The following is a 16,297-nucleotide window of genomic DNA, read 5'->3' on the forward strand; positions in this document are numbered from 1 at the left end:
CTCAAATTTCATCCAATTCTTTCAGTTCAAGGAGCAAAAGATTCGTTTTTTAATTTGTGATAATGTGTAGAAGAGCAAAAGTTTTTAAAAATCAAACTGGCAAAACTGTGGCGATTTTTGTAGTGTGCCTTTTAAAAGTTCAGTTTTACGATGTTGTCCCGTCACGCTACATTTTTATTTCAGGGGAAGCACAGGTACTATATGGTTCATTCTGCATGGTATTTCTTTGTAGAAAAATCAATTATCTTTCCAAAAATGTAATAACATTGGGGGGTTTCTTCTTTTATTTTGCCACTACAGCCAAAACGCTGAAAAAAACTTGGACTTTTTTTTAAAAGGAGCCGAAGAATCGGTCATTTAAAGTAAGTATCAAGGTAGAAGGTCAAGGTTGTTTAACACAGGTTAATATGTTTTTTCAGAGAATCATAAAAATGAAACAAAAAATTGTTGCCAATCAAGGCACCTAGACGAAAGAAATCCGAACAACTGAAAGAAAAAATCTCATAAAAATGTAAATTTTCAATAAAAAAAAGAAAGTCTACAAACCCCAGCCAGGTCAACCCCGTCCCCAAAGTGGATGAATATTTATCTTCGCTGATTACGACGGCAAATCGTAAAAAGAACATCTTCGAATTATCAATTCACCCTTATTTACCGAAAACGATGTTCAGGACGCAGGATCAGAAGTTGTGAACGAAGCAGATTTTTACTACAACCGCGACAAGGTTTGGAGGACGTGACGTCGTAGCAGGTGGAAAATGGACCACTTTTGCCCCCTCTTCGAAGGCCACTTGGTTTTGGGGTGGCCTCCCTCAGGGTGGAAAGCGAAGCAAACAGAGAAGATCGTTACTAGGTGATATAAATTTGTCATTAAATTGCAATCGGAAATCTGTCGAAGGGCGCGATAGAAGATAAAACAGAATTGGCGGATGCTGTCACCGTGGTAGGGACGTTTGGTATGAAAAAAGATCTTTTTTTGGGATTTTTTGTCATTTTTGAAAAACATATTTTTACGGGTTAAATCCGATTTAGAATTAAATTTAAAAGTGCCCCTGCCCCCGCCCGTCGAAAATAATTTTGGTTACATCCTTTTGGACAAGTTGCAGTGTTAATTAAACTAAACAACTAACACACGAGCGACAAACTTGAAAGCTTTGAAAAAACACGGCCTTCAAAATAATTCCAAGCTTTACGATGCATAAATAATGCACAAGCCACTTTCTATTCAGTTCAAAATACCAGCAAAAAACAACCCTCGCAAACATCTCCTGTAAAACTTCTCGAGATTGCTTTCAATTTATACGAGGTTCCACTTCCGGCTGCTGCACGTGCTTCCGCTCTCATCAGAGTTTCACCTTTTCCTTCTGGAGCTTTGGGCTATCAGTTTCATGTAGGCGCCATTGAGTCACCTCAAGAAGTGTATCAAAACTGTGAGCTTCCAAAGCAGCGGTAGGAAAAGCCGAGTTCTTTTCCCCATGGCAAAGCAAAAAAAAAGATAAGATAGATAACACACTGACTGAAGGCGATGGTGTTGGTGTTGCATTGGCGCAAATGGGAAATTGAACTTTGGACCGGATGGTAATATACCGAGGCGAGGCACTTTGCTTTATTGAGAAAGATCACGTGGTCCTAAGTGGGGAGTTTCAGGAGAAGTCAACACAAATGAGATTTGAAATGTTTATGGTTGGTTTAGGACTCGGTTTCAATTTAATGTTATGTTTGTGATTGGTTGTGGCAGTACGGAAATGAATGACAGCGGGGGGGGGGGGGCAATTACAGAGGCAGTAGAATAATTGTAAAAAATTTACATTCGAGTAACTGAATATGGCAGAGTTTTAAAAACTTTTTAAGTGTTTTTTTTTTCGATGAAAAATACGTTTTTCCAAAAATCTGAGTACGCCATCAAATCGGGCGTCTAAATTTTACATAAAAGTCTCTTTGACACCAAATTTCTATCTCATCACCGTTTCAGGCTGCAAATTATTGAAAAACACCTCTTTTTCGCTTTTTCTAAAATGGAAGGGGTCGTACCGCCCCTCCGTCACGAAGTATCAAAAAACGGACCTCGAATTCGGGACAATCGAATCGATCAGGGACAAAAGTTACCCCTAAGGACAAAGTTTCACGCAAACCGAAGAGGGGTCGGGGCAACTCCTGCGTGAGTTGGCGAAGAATTACCCTCTTTCAAAAGCAAGTTAGCACCACTCTCTTCGGGAGCACTTTCCAGAGCATCCGAATATGGTTTTGGTCCGGTTTTGATATAGCGTGAAACGTGGATTTTCTAAATATTCAAATTCAAAAAAATATTTTCCCCATACAAACTTAAATGGAAAATTGAATCGCTTTGCGCAAGGTGAGGACTAGAGCGTCCAATTTCCCGTCCCGGGAAAACATATTTCGCGTTTCCAGGGAAATTTGTAAATTTCCTGGGAATTCCCGAAATACAAGAATTTTTTTTTATTTTAGCGATTTTTTGTTATATCATTTGAATGTTTACCTTTACTTAATATGTATACCTTGACCAATTTGGATGAAAATTGAATAGATATAATTTAATTTTTCAAAAAGGGTTCGAGAAGAATTTGTTTAAAAGTATTCGAGAAATAACTGTTTGGAGTTATAAATTTTAAAAATGAAGTCGTTCAATTTCAACCACTTTCACACCTTGAAAAATAATTTAAACTAATAAACTTAAATCATACCATAAATGGAACGATGAAAACTCATTTAAAAACAACTTTGTATCATATGAAATTTACCCAAAGAATGCAACAATATTTCAAAAACTCGCATCAAATATCAAGGGTTTCCAGAAGCGTTTATTACTTGCCAGTCTGCCAATTAATTACTCAAATTACCGGTCCAAATTAATTAATTACATGAATTACTTTGTTACTTTTCACTATGATGAAAAAATATATAGTTTAATATTTAATAAATTTAAGTATTTATTTCTAATCTTGAATATTTATAATTAGCTTATTCAATAGCTCTTTCAAAAATAAATTTAATGAAATAAAATAAAAACACTCAATATCAAGCAAAGTACAAATAGTATTGTTTTGTTCAAAGTCAAGTTTTTTTGGTGCCAATCTGGATTGTGATTTTTTTTTTGTATAATTTTTATTGAAAACAGCAGAATATTTCACAATAGTTTCATGATTACATATTGAAAATTTTCTCCTACTGAAAACTTGGCAAGTCGAAAGGCCCCCAGATTTTCGAGCCAAACATAAACTTTGAAAAATATTTGCAGCGGCTCTTTATGACTGTGAAATTCTTCAAAATAACGTTACGTTTTAAAATGTTGTTCGAACATTGGTTTGACATTATTTCGTTTGTTTTTTTCTCAAGTATATTTAAAAAATCCTTTACCAAAAATACGGATACGGATAATGTGTAATTTGTCATTTACATTTGATTTAATTTCGCCATCTGATTAGTCCATTCTAATTTCACTGAGTTTGATTTTTTAACAATGAAACATTTGTCTCAGAAATATTTGAAAATGGTTCAAGAAAATAGTTCAGCTCTTAAAAAAGAGATATTACAGGTTGATAGTCCTGCTGTATTTAGCTGAAAAATATATAAAAAAAAACTTATTTTTATTTTAATTGATTTTTAAATGGCTTTCACTTGCTTTTATCAATGATAATTAAGTAAATTTTGGTTTTAAGCATTTGATCCACATAAACTTCAAATAATTTTGACTGTCTATTAGAAGGAAAAACATAGAAAAAAATAAACAACTCTAATGTAGTTCTTGCAAAAAAAAACATATTTCTCGACTTTTTTATTGAGCCCTATAAACATATGAAAGACAATAGCTTATAGGTCCTTTAATGAAAAAACTCTGGAATTTTACAATTATTTAATAAAAATAAATAGATTTTGGATTCATGAAACATTTAATTAATTAAACATTTAATAATTAATTAACATTTAATATTCATTGATTTACCTAATTACCAGCTTAAAATCAAAGTAATGATTAATTACTTGCCAGTCTGAGACCTTGCTGGAAACCCTTGTCAAATATTGTAAAAAATTGAGTTGTGATTTCATGAGTTAGTGTTTAAAGTTGAATAGCGCTAGAAATTAGATTTTATGGCAAATTTAATGATTATCTATTTATTCACAAGTTGAAAATACTTGTTCTGAATAAGTAATTTGCCATGAAAAAACATTAATTCTGCATGTGTTTTTTTTTTCATTTAAACTTTATGGTCAATTTTTAAATTTAAATAACGCGATTTCATTTTTTTTTTTCAAATAACCTTTTTTATGAATTTGGCCCGACACTCAGTTGAGCTTCAAATTTGCCCAGTCTCCAAAAACTTTGAGCACCCCTGACCTATAAGCTGTTGTGTTTCATATGTTCATAGGACCTATTAAAAAACACTCGATATTTGCCATCTGTTTGAAGAAATTTGTAGGTTTCATCATGACCAGCAAATTGCTTAAAATGAATTGCAAAAATATTATGCAGTGTTTGAGAAATCGACAAAATACAAAACGTAACGCCAGCGCACTATGCGAGGTTCAACTGTATCTTCACAATTATTGGACTTTGGTCATTGGTCAACAAAGATATTTTTAAGTAAAATTGTCTGAAGAATCGATTCCCACGATAAGTTTTGACAATTTTGACGTATAAATCATTCTACATTTTTGTGGGGCTTTTTGCAACATCTTAGGTTATTTCCTGTCAAACGAAAAAATCGTGGACTCACCTTTAAATTTAACTTTTAAACATAAAAATCGGAAAATCTCAAAGAAATGGCGCATATTTTTCCTTCCCTGTATTTTTTTCAGAAAGCCCATCTTATTTCCTACAAGTTTGTCTTTGACCACTTTTTGATACGTTATAACGGCTTCGAGATACAGCAATATTTAAATTACGAAATACAAACATATTTGAAATACTTTTGCCCTTCTCAAATGTCATTGTCGAGTGCAACAGGCTCCATATGCACAAAATAGCTTACATTAGCCTACACTGAAATAAAAAAAATAGTACCAAATTCCTTTATTCTAGGAATTTTGCCTCTTTTCCTTATTAAGTAATCGGGGTTTGGATTACTTAATTAGGAAAGGAGCCAAAATTCCTAGAATTTAGGAATTTGGTACTTTTTTTTCAGTGTATCCAGAGACCAGAGACCAGAGAGCTTTGACAGACTAACCCATAATGACTTAACTGCCTCGGCCATCACAGCTTGGTGACGAAGGAGTTGTCAGTCAGTTGTTGATACTATTTTTATTTTAATTAGCGAATGAACACATTTGTTTTGGTAGCATTTGGCACTGATTCCTCAATATATTGAGGAATCAGTGCCAAATGTATACATTTTAAGGGAACGATTCTTTTGACTCTGTGTGGTAAGGGGTAGTGGTGTAGGATAACATGTTTACAAAGTTTCATTGGAATCGGCGAGGGTCGTGTAAAAAAGTTCCTGACAAATCCAATTTTAAGCTGGAATTACTAGATTGCAAATATGTTCTTCAAATGTTTTATGATCCAGTTGGAAGTTATGTCAATGTACTGCTTAATTTTTATAATTTCAGTAAAGCGTGAAGCATTGATTGATGCTTTTTACAATTTAATTTAAAAAAAAACTGAAAATTATTCCAACTTTTCGTTATCGTTTTGTAAATTGACGTTTTCAGATTGCCCAAAGACGGTTTCTTAATCCATTTTAAAATATCCTTTATGGGCATAACAATTTTTTGTAGAGGATATTAATCATCCCGGATATTAATCGGTGGGATTGCTCATTTCTCAAAAGGGTAACACACACACACACGCTTCAACGAACTTCTCAACAAGACATGATACGACAACAGATATGCAAAACAGAAACAAACCCCCACCAGTCAAAAACTTGCAAATTCCTCTGTTTGACAGAGCTGAGACAGAAACAAACCGTTTTATATTCAAAGCCAAACGACATTTCGCCCATTTCTCGCCTTTCGCCGGCCGACGACGACGCTTTCGACAAGAAACATCAAATATTCTCCCGCATAATAATTTTATTTACTTTATTTATCCTTTTGGTCTCCCCTACCCCGTTTTACAGAAAAAAATAAACGCAACTGGCTGAGAATTCAGCATCAATCCCCAACCCCTAGAACGGCACTGACGTACGCGCGTGGTCGGGATGCATGCATACATTCAGGCGTATACGCCATATCAAAGTATTCCCTCTGCACCATCACCAGTGAAGCACACTGCTGGCAGACCGCGTCGAATAAAAACCCGACGACTGTCAGCTCCTCCGTTCGCCGAAAAATACGCCACGGACCAGAACGTCAAGGCACTTTAGATGATGTTAGGTAGGTTGGATTTTTGAATTTCATAAACTATTTGTACTAAAAAGGGACATTGTTTAAGATTTTAATTAGAAAAATTCGCCAATATCAATTGATAATTTAACAGAAAAATTCATGCTACCTTATGAATTAAAACTTTCTGGACCAGGAAGCAAACCCCGCCCACTCAGCGCGTTCCGTTTGAATTCCGTTTAGAATTCCGCTTGAGCGAAAAAAGTTCGATTCGAATTCTAAACAGTGTTCGTTTTAGATTCTAAAACGCATTCCGTTTCAAACGCAACAACCGGTTCCGTTTGAGTTTTCGCCGCAAATCGGTTCAAGCGGAATTCAAATGGAATCGAAACGGAATGGACGTGTTGGCATTGACAGTTGCTTCTTCTTCTTGTTTTTTCTTGCTGGTTTTCTTTTTTGTTTTTGTTGAATCCATTTTAAATGGGGATTCAACCATAGAAATTGATTAAACTTTTTTATGATTTTACTTTTTTTTATTTTCCCTTTATCTAATCGTTAATTAAAACGCATCCCAATACCGAGCCCGCTTTATTTTGTTGTTTCGCAGAGTTACACAGATTTTTTTGTTCCTCTTCCTCTTAAAGCGGTTCACAACGACGTCATTCTTGGCGCACCGGTTGACACTTTTGATCTCTTGCCATCGCCTACGCCGAGCAGCTCCAGTTGGCCAGATCAAAGCGGGAATCTTCAGGACCTCGACCTTGGTGTGCGGCGGGTACACATCCTGGCCGCTTTCTCTATGTCCTGACGATGGAGTCGAACAGCAACTGGGAATACTGCTGGCCGACGACACCTGCTCCGGATCGTCGCCGCCTTCAGCGGTCTTGCATGGTTTGTTGATGTACTTGCTCCGCTTCTCGTAAAGATCTTTATCAAAGACGGTAACTTCGACGGCACCCTCGCCGATCCGTTGGTGGCTTCGTTACAAGCTTCTTAGGTGTCCTCTCCGAAAAACGGGTGGGCGGATTGTCCACGATCGGGAGCGCGCCCTTGTCGCTGATCACGACGACATCTTTGGAAAGGTTTCGGTGCATCGTTGGCACACTCTCCGGCATCCAGGAAATTGCTGAAGCCGCCTCTGATTGGCAATCTTGCGCCCTCGTTGGCCGGAACTGCTGCTGCTGCTGAATTTGGCCGAGAAAGCTGCATCTGAAAGGAGGAAGGAATAAAATGTGTAATGTTGATTATTGCACCAATTCCACTCCGTTTCGAGTTGATTGAAGGAAATATCCAACTCACCTTGGGAGGAAGATGCGCCATTTTCTATCACGTCGCGAAAACTTTGAAAATTAGCTCCGAAAAGTCCAAGATCAGCCATGTTTGACGTTTCTTAGAAAGCCGCCTCACAAATACACTCAAACAAAAACCGCTTCGGCGAATCGAGGCGAAATGTCAACGAGGTTCCGTCTGACACCAGCAGGTGTCGCCCTTGTGCAAAAATGGTCAAACGGAATTGAAACGGAGTCCAACCGGAGATTCCGTTTAGAAAATTTCGAAACAATTTTCGAAGCGGAATTCGAAGCGGAATGAACCCGTCAAGCGGAGAACGGTTTGATTGGGCGATCATTACCATGTGTTTAGCATTTGCCGAGCTGGGACTGGGAAAGAAACAAAGGTCCGACCGAAAAAAAACTCGGGTCGAAAAAAAGAGAGAAATGTATTCAAATATTGCCCCTTCATCTGCCAGGCATCCCAATTCAAAAGTGAGGCCTCCGAAAAGGATCTGGATTCGCAGAGTGCGGGAAAACGATTCTCCTTTTTGGCGCAAAACGTCCACTTTTCGACCAGCAAATAGCACTTCACTGTGACCACATGTGTCAACCGGTTTGGTCCTGCTCTGAAAACCGAAACCAAAGCTGGGGTTAGCAATGTGAAGTCCGCACTTTCCATCACGACACTAGAGGGGGACTGGACAAAAAAATGGTTTATGTTGACTCATCTCGAATTCAAGTAGCGCAACAGATCCACGGAATGGCTGCATACAAACTGTGCGTCGTGTGTGGCTGTTGATCTACTACCGGAGTGGTTGGGAAATTTATCATTTTTGCAAGCTTTTTTTCAAATGAAGAATTGGTCGTGATAATAAAATCCACCGCTCGTTGAAATTTATTAAAAGCACACGTACTGACATTTTATCTCAAAAATGACTTGGCAGCGTTTTAATGTTATATGGCTTCATTTTTAAATTTTACGCCTGCAGAATAAATCTTGATGATGCATGTATTTTTAAAAAATGGATAGTGAATTTTAAAAGACTTTCCACCACCATGTTCAGAAATGTATTTATTTCTAAATTTAACCCTCTACTGCCCACATTTTTTCCCGTGTTCAGGAGGTCATTTTGAGCAACTTTTGGCGTACGAAAAACTTTACTTCTCTGTTTTTCTTGTTCATTTTTAGTATTTTAATTTACATTTACATTGTTTATTTTTTGTTTGTTTTTGATAGTATTCGGCTATTCTACCACCTCCTACCATAAACTTTTGGCTATCTTTTTTCATGTTTTAACAGTCACTTTTTAAATTTTTCTAATCTAATCTAATCTAATCTAATCAGACCCTAGCGCAGCCAATCTTTCGAAGGGATCCTGGAGAGTGCCTTAGGTTAGATGACGCCTAGCACTCTTCTTGTCATGTATTAACATTTGTAGTGCACCATTGCATCGGAATGCATTGAAACATCACAAGCGTTAAAGCGGCCAGGCCTACTGCGTAAAGCCGTATCGCAGAGATGACTCGTAATTGGGTTGAGTTTGAGCACTGAGTGTTCGAACAACAACACAATTCTGAATCGACAGGGGAGGAAGAAGCGTGGGGACACACCACCATACGCTCCGAGATTTTGGTTGTATTCATTGGGAGCACCATGCTAAGAAGGTTTGGTACTCCGGGACCCTCTGGGATGGGACATTGTATTTCCACGAATGCCCTGGACTCTATTTGCCGTGGTTATAGCGCCACAACTCGCTCTCTGTAACAGTATTCCTAATTCCAGTCCAAGCTTACCAAGTCGTCATGGCCTAGTGGTTAGCATTTTTGCATACCAACCCAAAGGACGAGGGATCGAACCCCGCCTCGAGCGACTTTGATTTTTCGTTCATATTCATCATTTCAAATTTATGTGTGTTCTTAACTTTCTCGTTGGGAGCAGATGGGCATCGAACCCAGAACCATTCGCTTACAAAGCGAACACCGTAACCAGTCAGCCACGGCCGCTCAAACAGTCACTTTTTAAATTTTTGCTTGTTTACCACATGTTCTGCTATAGCAACAAAACATTAATAAAACTGCAAAAACTACTGCATACTTATTTTTACTTAAAATGTTAGTAAAAAGAACACGGCTAAAGTTGACCCAAAAAAAAATTACATTTTTGAAAGCATTAGAAAAGTCACATAAAATAAGTCAAACTTCCAACCCTAAATTTTTCTAAAATATTAAAAGTTGCTACTCCGTTATTGACCAGGACAATAAAGGTGGAAAAAACATACTTTTGAAATAGTACCTAGTACCCTAGTAAACACTTCACGCGTGTTATCTTATCTTATCATTGAGCAGCACAGAAGTGACAAATGCGGTAAATTGTTGGTACAGTTTTGAATGTAAAACCTAGGTAACTTAATCCAGCTGAGCAGTTCTCCACCTCTCTTGTGTCATTGGTTTACCCATACAAGTCTCCATACAATTTTGGCAGCTGTCCAAACAAAAATGGTATTTAACTTTTGTGTGAATTTTCTGATTAATTTGGTGTCTTCTGTAAAGTTGTAGGTATTGTTGAGGACTATTGAGAAAAAAAAATGCACACGGAAATTTTTTAGATTTTTAAATTATTATTTTTTCCCAAAAAAAATATTTCCCGTTTTTTTTTATTTTCAAAATTTTTTTATATTGCTTGTTGCGAGATAAAATCACTTTTCTCATTCGCTGTGACTGACAGGAGGTTACAGCCGCCGAACTACCGCTATGTAAAAATCAGCAGGTTGAACTGAAATTCAGCGTTGATTTGGCTGTCAACCTGATTTGTTTTGAATATTTTCTAAAAAGTCAGCAGAAAACTCAAGGCAACCTTTGACAACAGCCAAAAATTTGTTCTGCGGCTGTCATGCGACCATTCTTCTGCGGTCATATCAGCTCGCATGAATTCTAATTATTAACGCCCGCGATAATATGTTTTAGGGGACAAAACCCTGTGACTTTGAGCCATAGAGAAGTATGGTCAAAAAATCCACCGCCAAGTTATAATTTTTTGGGAAAAATAGTGATTTTTGGAAAAAAATCTAAATTTCATACAAAAAAAAATGATCTATTTTTTATGTGAAATTGAATTTGCAATCGAAAAGTACTTCAAAGATTTTTTTTTGATAAAGGGCTCCGTTTTCAAGATATAGCCACCGTAAGATTATTTTTAAGCGAAATATTTGCAATTTTTCGATTTTTAAAAATTGTGACCATGAGTGACCATTTCAGAATTATTTTTTTAAAGTTCAGAAAATTTGCTATAAAATTGTCTAAGAGACATTGAAGATTGGACCTCTGGTTGCTGAGATACAGTGACTTAAATAAAAAGAGACAGGAAAATTGAAGTTTTCTAAGTCTCACCAAAATAATCCTTCATTTTCTAACGTCGATATCGCAGGCAACCAATGGTCCGATTTTCATTTTAAAATATGAAGCATTCGTGAAATTTTCCGATCTTTTCGAAAACAATATTTTCATTTTTTTAATCAAGACGAACATTTCAAAAAGGCGTAATATTGAATGTTTGGCCCTTTCTTAATTCAATTTCAATAATATTGTATCAATAGGCTTTTATCCATCAATCCTGAGAAAATGGAACCTACAAAACAACCAAAACTAAATCCTGAATTGTGCAAAATTTGACATGCTGTTATTTTACCTCTTTTGAAATTTTTTCAGAGGGTAAATTACAGTTTTTTTCTCGCATCAAAATTGTACCCATTTTTAGATGTTTGATTGTTATGATTTATTTTACAATCGATTTATGTTTCGTTTAACAAGGGCATAATTGCACAGATTTTGTTTATGAGCAGTTCTCTCAGATTTCGGTCATTCAATTTTTTTTTGTATTTTTTTATCCGGCTGAAACTTTTTTGGTGCCTTCCGTATGCCCAAAGAAGCCATTTTGCATCATTAGTTTGTCCATATAATTTTGCATACAAACTTGGCAGCTGTCCATACAAAAATGATGTATGAAAATTCAAAAATCTGTATTTTTGACGGAATTTTTTGATTGATTTGGTGTCTTCGGCAAAGTTGTAGGCATGGATACGGACTACACTGAAAAAAATGGTACACGGAAAAAAAATTGGTGATTTTTTATTTATTTTTTTATCACTAAAACTTAATTTGGAAAAAACACTATTTTTGATTTTTTTTTATTTTTTGATATGTTCAAATGCCAACTATTCAGAAATTTCCAGGTTGTGCAAAAAATCTTTGAGTGAGTTATAAATTTTTGAATCAATACTGAAATATTGGTCGCAATAATTTTTCAACTTCATTTTTCGATGTAAAATCAAATTTGCAATCAAAAAGTACTTTAGTGAAATTTTGATAAACTGCACCGTTTTCAAGTTAAATCCATATTTATGTGACTTTTTTGAAAATAGTCGCAGTTTTTCATTTTTTAAAATAAGTGCACATGTTTGCCCACCTTTAAAAAAAATATTTTTGAAAAACCGAGAAAATTCTCTATGTTTTGATTTTTAGAACTTAGTTGATACGACTCTCAGTTGCTGAGATATTGCAATGCAATGGTTTAAAAACAGGAAAATTGATGTTTTCTAAGTCTTACCCAAACAACCCACAATTTTTGAATGTCGATATCTCAGCAGATTCAATGTTAAAATACGAAACATTCGTGAAATTTTTCAATCTTTTCAAAAAATATTTTCAGAATTTTCAAGTCTAGACTAACATTTAAAAAGGACCAAACATTCAATATTACGTCCTTTTAAATTGTTAGTCTTGGTTTAAAATTCTGAAAATATTTTTTTCGAAAAGATTGGAAAATTTCACGAATGTTTCATATTTTAACATTGAAAATCGGACCATTAATTGCTGAGATAGCATAGCATTACGGGTCTGCACCACGCTGTAGGGGGTGCCACAATGGTCAATTCAATATTCTTAGACAATTTGATTGCATCGGACCATTAATTGCTGAGATATCGACATAAAAAAAATGTGGGTTGTTTGAGTAAGACTTAGAAAACATCAATTTTCCTGTTTTTAAACCTTTGCATTGCAATATCTCAGCAACTAAGGGTCGTATCAACAAAGTTCAAAAAAGCAAAATATAGAGAATTTTCTCAGCTCTTCAAAAATATTTTTTCAAGAGTGAGCAAACATGTGCACTATCAAAATTTCACTAAAGTACTTTTTGTTTGTAAATTTGATTTTGCATCGAAAAATGAAGTTGAAAAATTTTTGAGACCGATATTTGATTTTTTTTAAAAAAATCAGTACCGATTCAAAAATTCATAACTCGTTCAAAGATTTTTTGCACAACCTGGAAATTTCTGAAAAGTTGGCATTTTATGTCCTCTAAAACATATCAAAAAATGAAAAAAAACAAAAATAGTGTTTTTTTTTTTGCAAATCAAGTTTTAGTGATAAAAACTTAATTAAAAAATCACCAAAATTTTTTTACCTTGTATCATTTTTTTTCTAGTGTAGTCCGTATCCATACCTACAACTTTGCCGAAGACACCAAATCGATCAAAAAAATCCTTCAAAAGATACAGATTTTTGAATTTTCACATATCATTTTTTTATGGACAGCTGCCAAATTTGTATGGAAAATTAAAAGAACAAACAAATGATGCAAAATGGCTTCTTTGGGCATACCGACGGCACCAAAAATGTTTCAGCCGGATTAAAAAATACAAAAATTAAAATTGAAGAAAAAAGACCGATTTCGTAGAGAATTGCTCTATTAAAACTCCAGAAATAAACAGTTTAGTGAAATGAACAATCAAGTCCCTGCAGTAGTTATAGAAAGATAAATTAACTTTTCAGTTTCACTTATACCACTCAACAATGTTTTTGCATGAAAGTTTTATCATCTTTAATTTTGTTCACTTAACTAATGCTCAACATAGTGGAAATTCTCGTATGTAATGAAATTCTCGTAAGGTAAGCAATCGCTCTTAACGGTGCACATCAACCAGAGCATTTGCACCCAGATTTTTGTTACAGACATTTTAGTATTTCCAACACTACGAGTACTATCGAAATATTTTATTATTCATCACCTAAAATACTGCCCACAAAGTAATTTACAACAAAGTTTGATTAATTTTGCATTCCCGTAATTGCAGGATTGGGTCCGTAAATTTGACCATTTTGGAATAAGAAGACAACAACTTCCTTCGTTGCTGTGCACCCTTAACTCCATCCAATTTGCAAATTTACACCATTTAAACAAATTACTGAAAAAAACATTGCTATTTATCGCTCATTTTCAGTTGAAAACGCTTTTTATTAGCTGTGATTGAACGTTTTTAAAAACACATTAGAGGCACGATGTTTTTGTCCCTCAGCTATGGACAAGGTCACGAGGGACAAAACAAATTATAACAAGCAATAGTTTCAACATTTGAATGCAAAAAGTGTTTTAAAATGCATTTTACACTAGTTAAGTTGTTTTGCAATCATTAGTTTTCAAAAAAGTAAAATTTGACAAAAACAAAAAAACAGCGAAAAAAACTTTTTCCTATACTAAACATCAAAATTTTTCAAAAGTTCTAAAGATGCTAAAAATGATTTTAAACGCAAGGGAATGCATTTTAAATCAATTTCATCTGATTGCACTTAAATTTTCATTAAAATTTTGAAGTTTTTTGAAAAAAATTTTTTTTTGCCCCCAGATTTTTCAGACCAATTTTAAAGATGGGGGGGGGGGGGGATGGTAAAATTTGTACCAGCCTAATTACACATATTTTAATTATTGGCAAATAATAGAACAACCCCACTTCCTTATTTCCACGCCTCAGAACGCCTGAGGCTACGAAGATCTGTCGTCTGTTAATAAAATTTCAACCGTAAACCCAAAAAAACTACTTCTCGTCAAGCAAACCGCAATTTTATTCTCACCGTTCTCACATTTGTGTTACCCCCTGTAAATAAGCTCTGCGAAAAATCACCACCAGAATGCGTCCGAAACAAAAAGCTTGCTTCGCTGCTATGAAAGCTACCAAGCAACGCCAACTAGGTGTCAAAATGCGAACCACCACCACCACACCATCCGCCTCCACCATCCCCTCTGGCAAGCAAGCTTTACCGCCCTTTTTGTTCTCCCTCAGAAAGCTTTCCTTTTCATAACGGATAAACACACAACACCCTGCTTCCAGCGAGGTACAGAGAAAAGAAAAAAAGAAGGACAAACACCGGCAGCATCCTTTTGCCCATTCGCATCGTTCGTCCGCCGTGATGAATGGACGTGGCCCACGTGTGTGCGATATTTAGGAGTGTAGATAGTTAGCCAGCCCACGTGGTGTCACTCACCTGTTTTCGCAGTGTCCTCGTTCCGGTTTCCGGCCCGCCCGCTTCCTTCCGCTCGAACCGCTCAAATTTGAAGCTGTTGGAGCGGTAAAGTTCGTTGTCCTCGCCCCGGCGGTTCCGGCAGAGGCGCCTCGTGATTATGTTGCCACTTTTTGGTCTGCGAGAGGAGAAGAGGGGGGAGGAGTTTGATTAGGTTGTTTAATGTTTAATGTTTAATGTTTAATGTTTAATGTTTAATGTTTAATGTTTAATGTTTAATGTTTAATGTTTAATGTTTAATGTTTAATGTTTAATGTTTAATGTTTAATGTTTAATGTTTAATGTTTAATGTTTAATGTTTAATGTTTAATGTTTAATGTTTAATGTTTAATGTTTAATGTTTAATGTTTAATGTTTAATGTTTAATGTTTAATGTTTAATGTTTAATGTTTAATGTTTAATGTTTAATGTTTAATGTTTAATGTTTAATGTTTAATGTTTAATGTTTAATGTTTAATGTTTAATGTTTAATGTTTAATGTTTAATGTTTAATGTTTAATGTTTAATGTTTAATGTTTAATGTTTAATGTTTAATGTTTAATGTTTAATGTTTAATGTTTAATGTTTAATGTTTAATGTTTAATGTTTAATGTTTAATGTTTAATGTTTAATGTTTAATGTTTAATGTTTAATGTTTAATGTTTAATGTTTAATGTTTAATGTTTAATGTTTAATGTTTAATGTTTAATGTTTAATGTTTAATGTTTAATGTTTATTGTTTAATGTTTAATGTTTAATGTTTAATGTTTAATGTTTAATGTTTAATGTTTAATGTTTAATGTTTAATGTTTAATGTTTAATGTTTAATGTTTAATGTTTAATGTTTAATGTTTAATGTTTAATGTTTAATGTTTAATGTTTAATGTTTAATGTTTAATGTTTAATGTTTAATGTTTAATGTTTAATGTTTAATGTTTAATGTTTAATGTTTAATGATTAATGATTAATGTTTAATGTTTAATGTTTAATGTTTAATGTTTAATGTTTAATGTTTAATGTTTAATGTTTAATGTTTAATGTTTAATGTTTAATGTTTAATGTTTAATGTTTAATGTTTAATGTTTAATGTTTAATGTTTAATGTTTAATGTTTAATGTTTAATGTTTAATGTTTAATGTTTAATGTTTAATGTTTAATGTTTAATGTTTAATGTTTAATGTTTAATGTTTAATGTTTAATGTTTAATGTTTAATGTTTAATGTTTAATGTTTAATGTTTAATGTTTAATGTTTAATGTTTAATGTTTAATGTTTAATGTTTAATGTTTAATGTTTAATGTTTAATGTTTAATGTTTAATGTTTAATGTTTAATGTTTAATGTTTAATGTTTAATGTTTAATGTTTAATGTTTAATGTTTAATGTTTAATGTTTAATGTTTAATGTTTAATGT

General features: G+C 34.2%; 1 protein-coding gene across 1 annotated transcript in view; it reads right to left on the reverse strand.

Moving 5' to 3' along the window:
• LOC120415007 (uncharacterized) overlaps positions 1-16,297 on the reverse strand; it is a 280,829-nt gene that overhangs the window by 249,492 nt on the left and 15,040 nt on the right. The window contains exon 4 of the mRNA XM_039576367.1: positions 14,871-15,024. Within this exon, the coding sequence (XP_039432301.1) occupies positions 14,871-15,024 (154 nt within the window). The remainder of the gene's footprint in view (positions 1-14,870; positions 15,025-16,297) is intronic.

Source organism: Culex pipiens, chromosome 2 (genome assembly GCF_016801865.2).
Source record: "Culex pipiens pallens isolate TS chromosome 2, TS_CPP_V2, whole genome shotgun sequence".
NCBI lineage: Eukaryota > Metazoa > Arthropoda > Insecta > Diptera > Culicidae > Culex > Culex pipiens.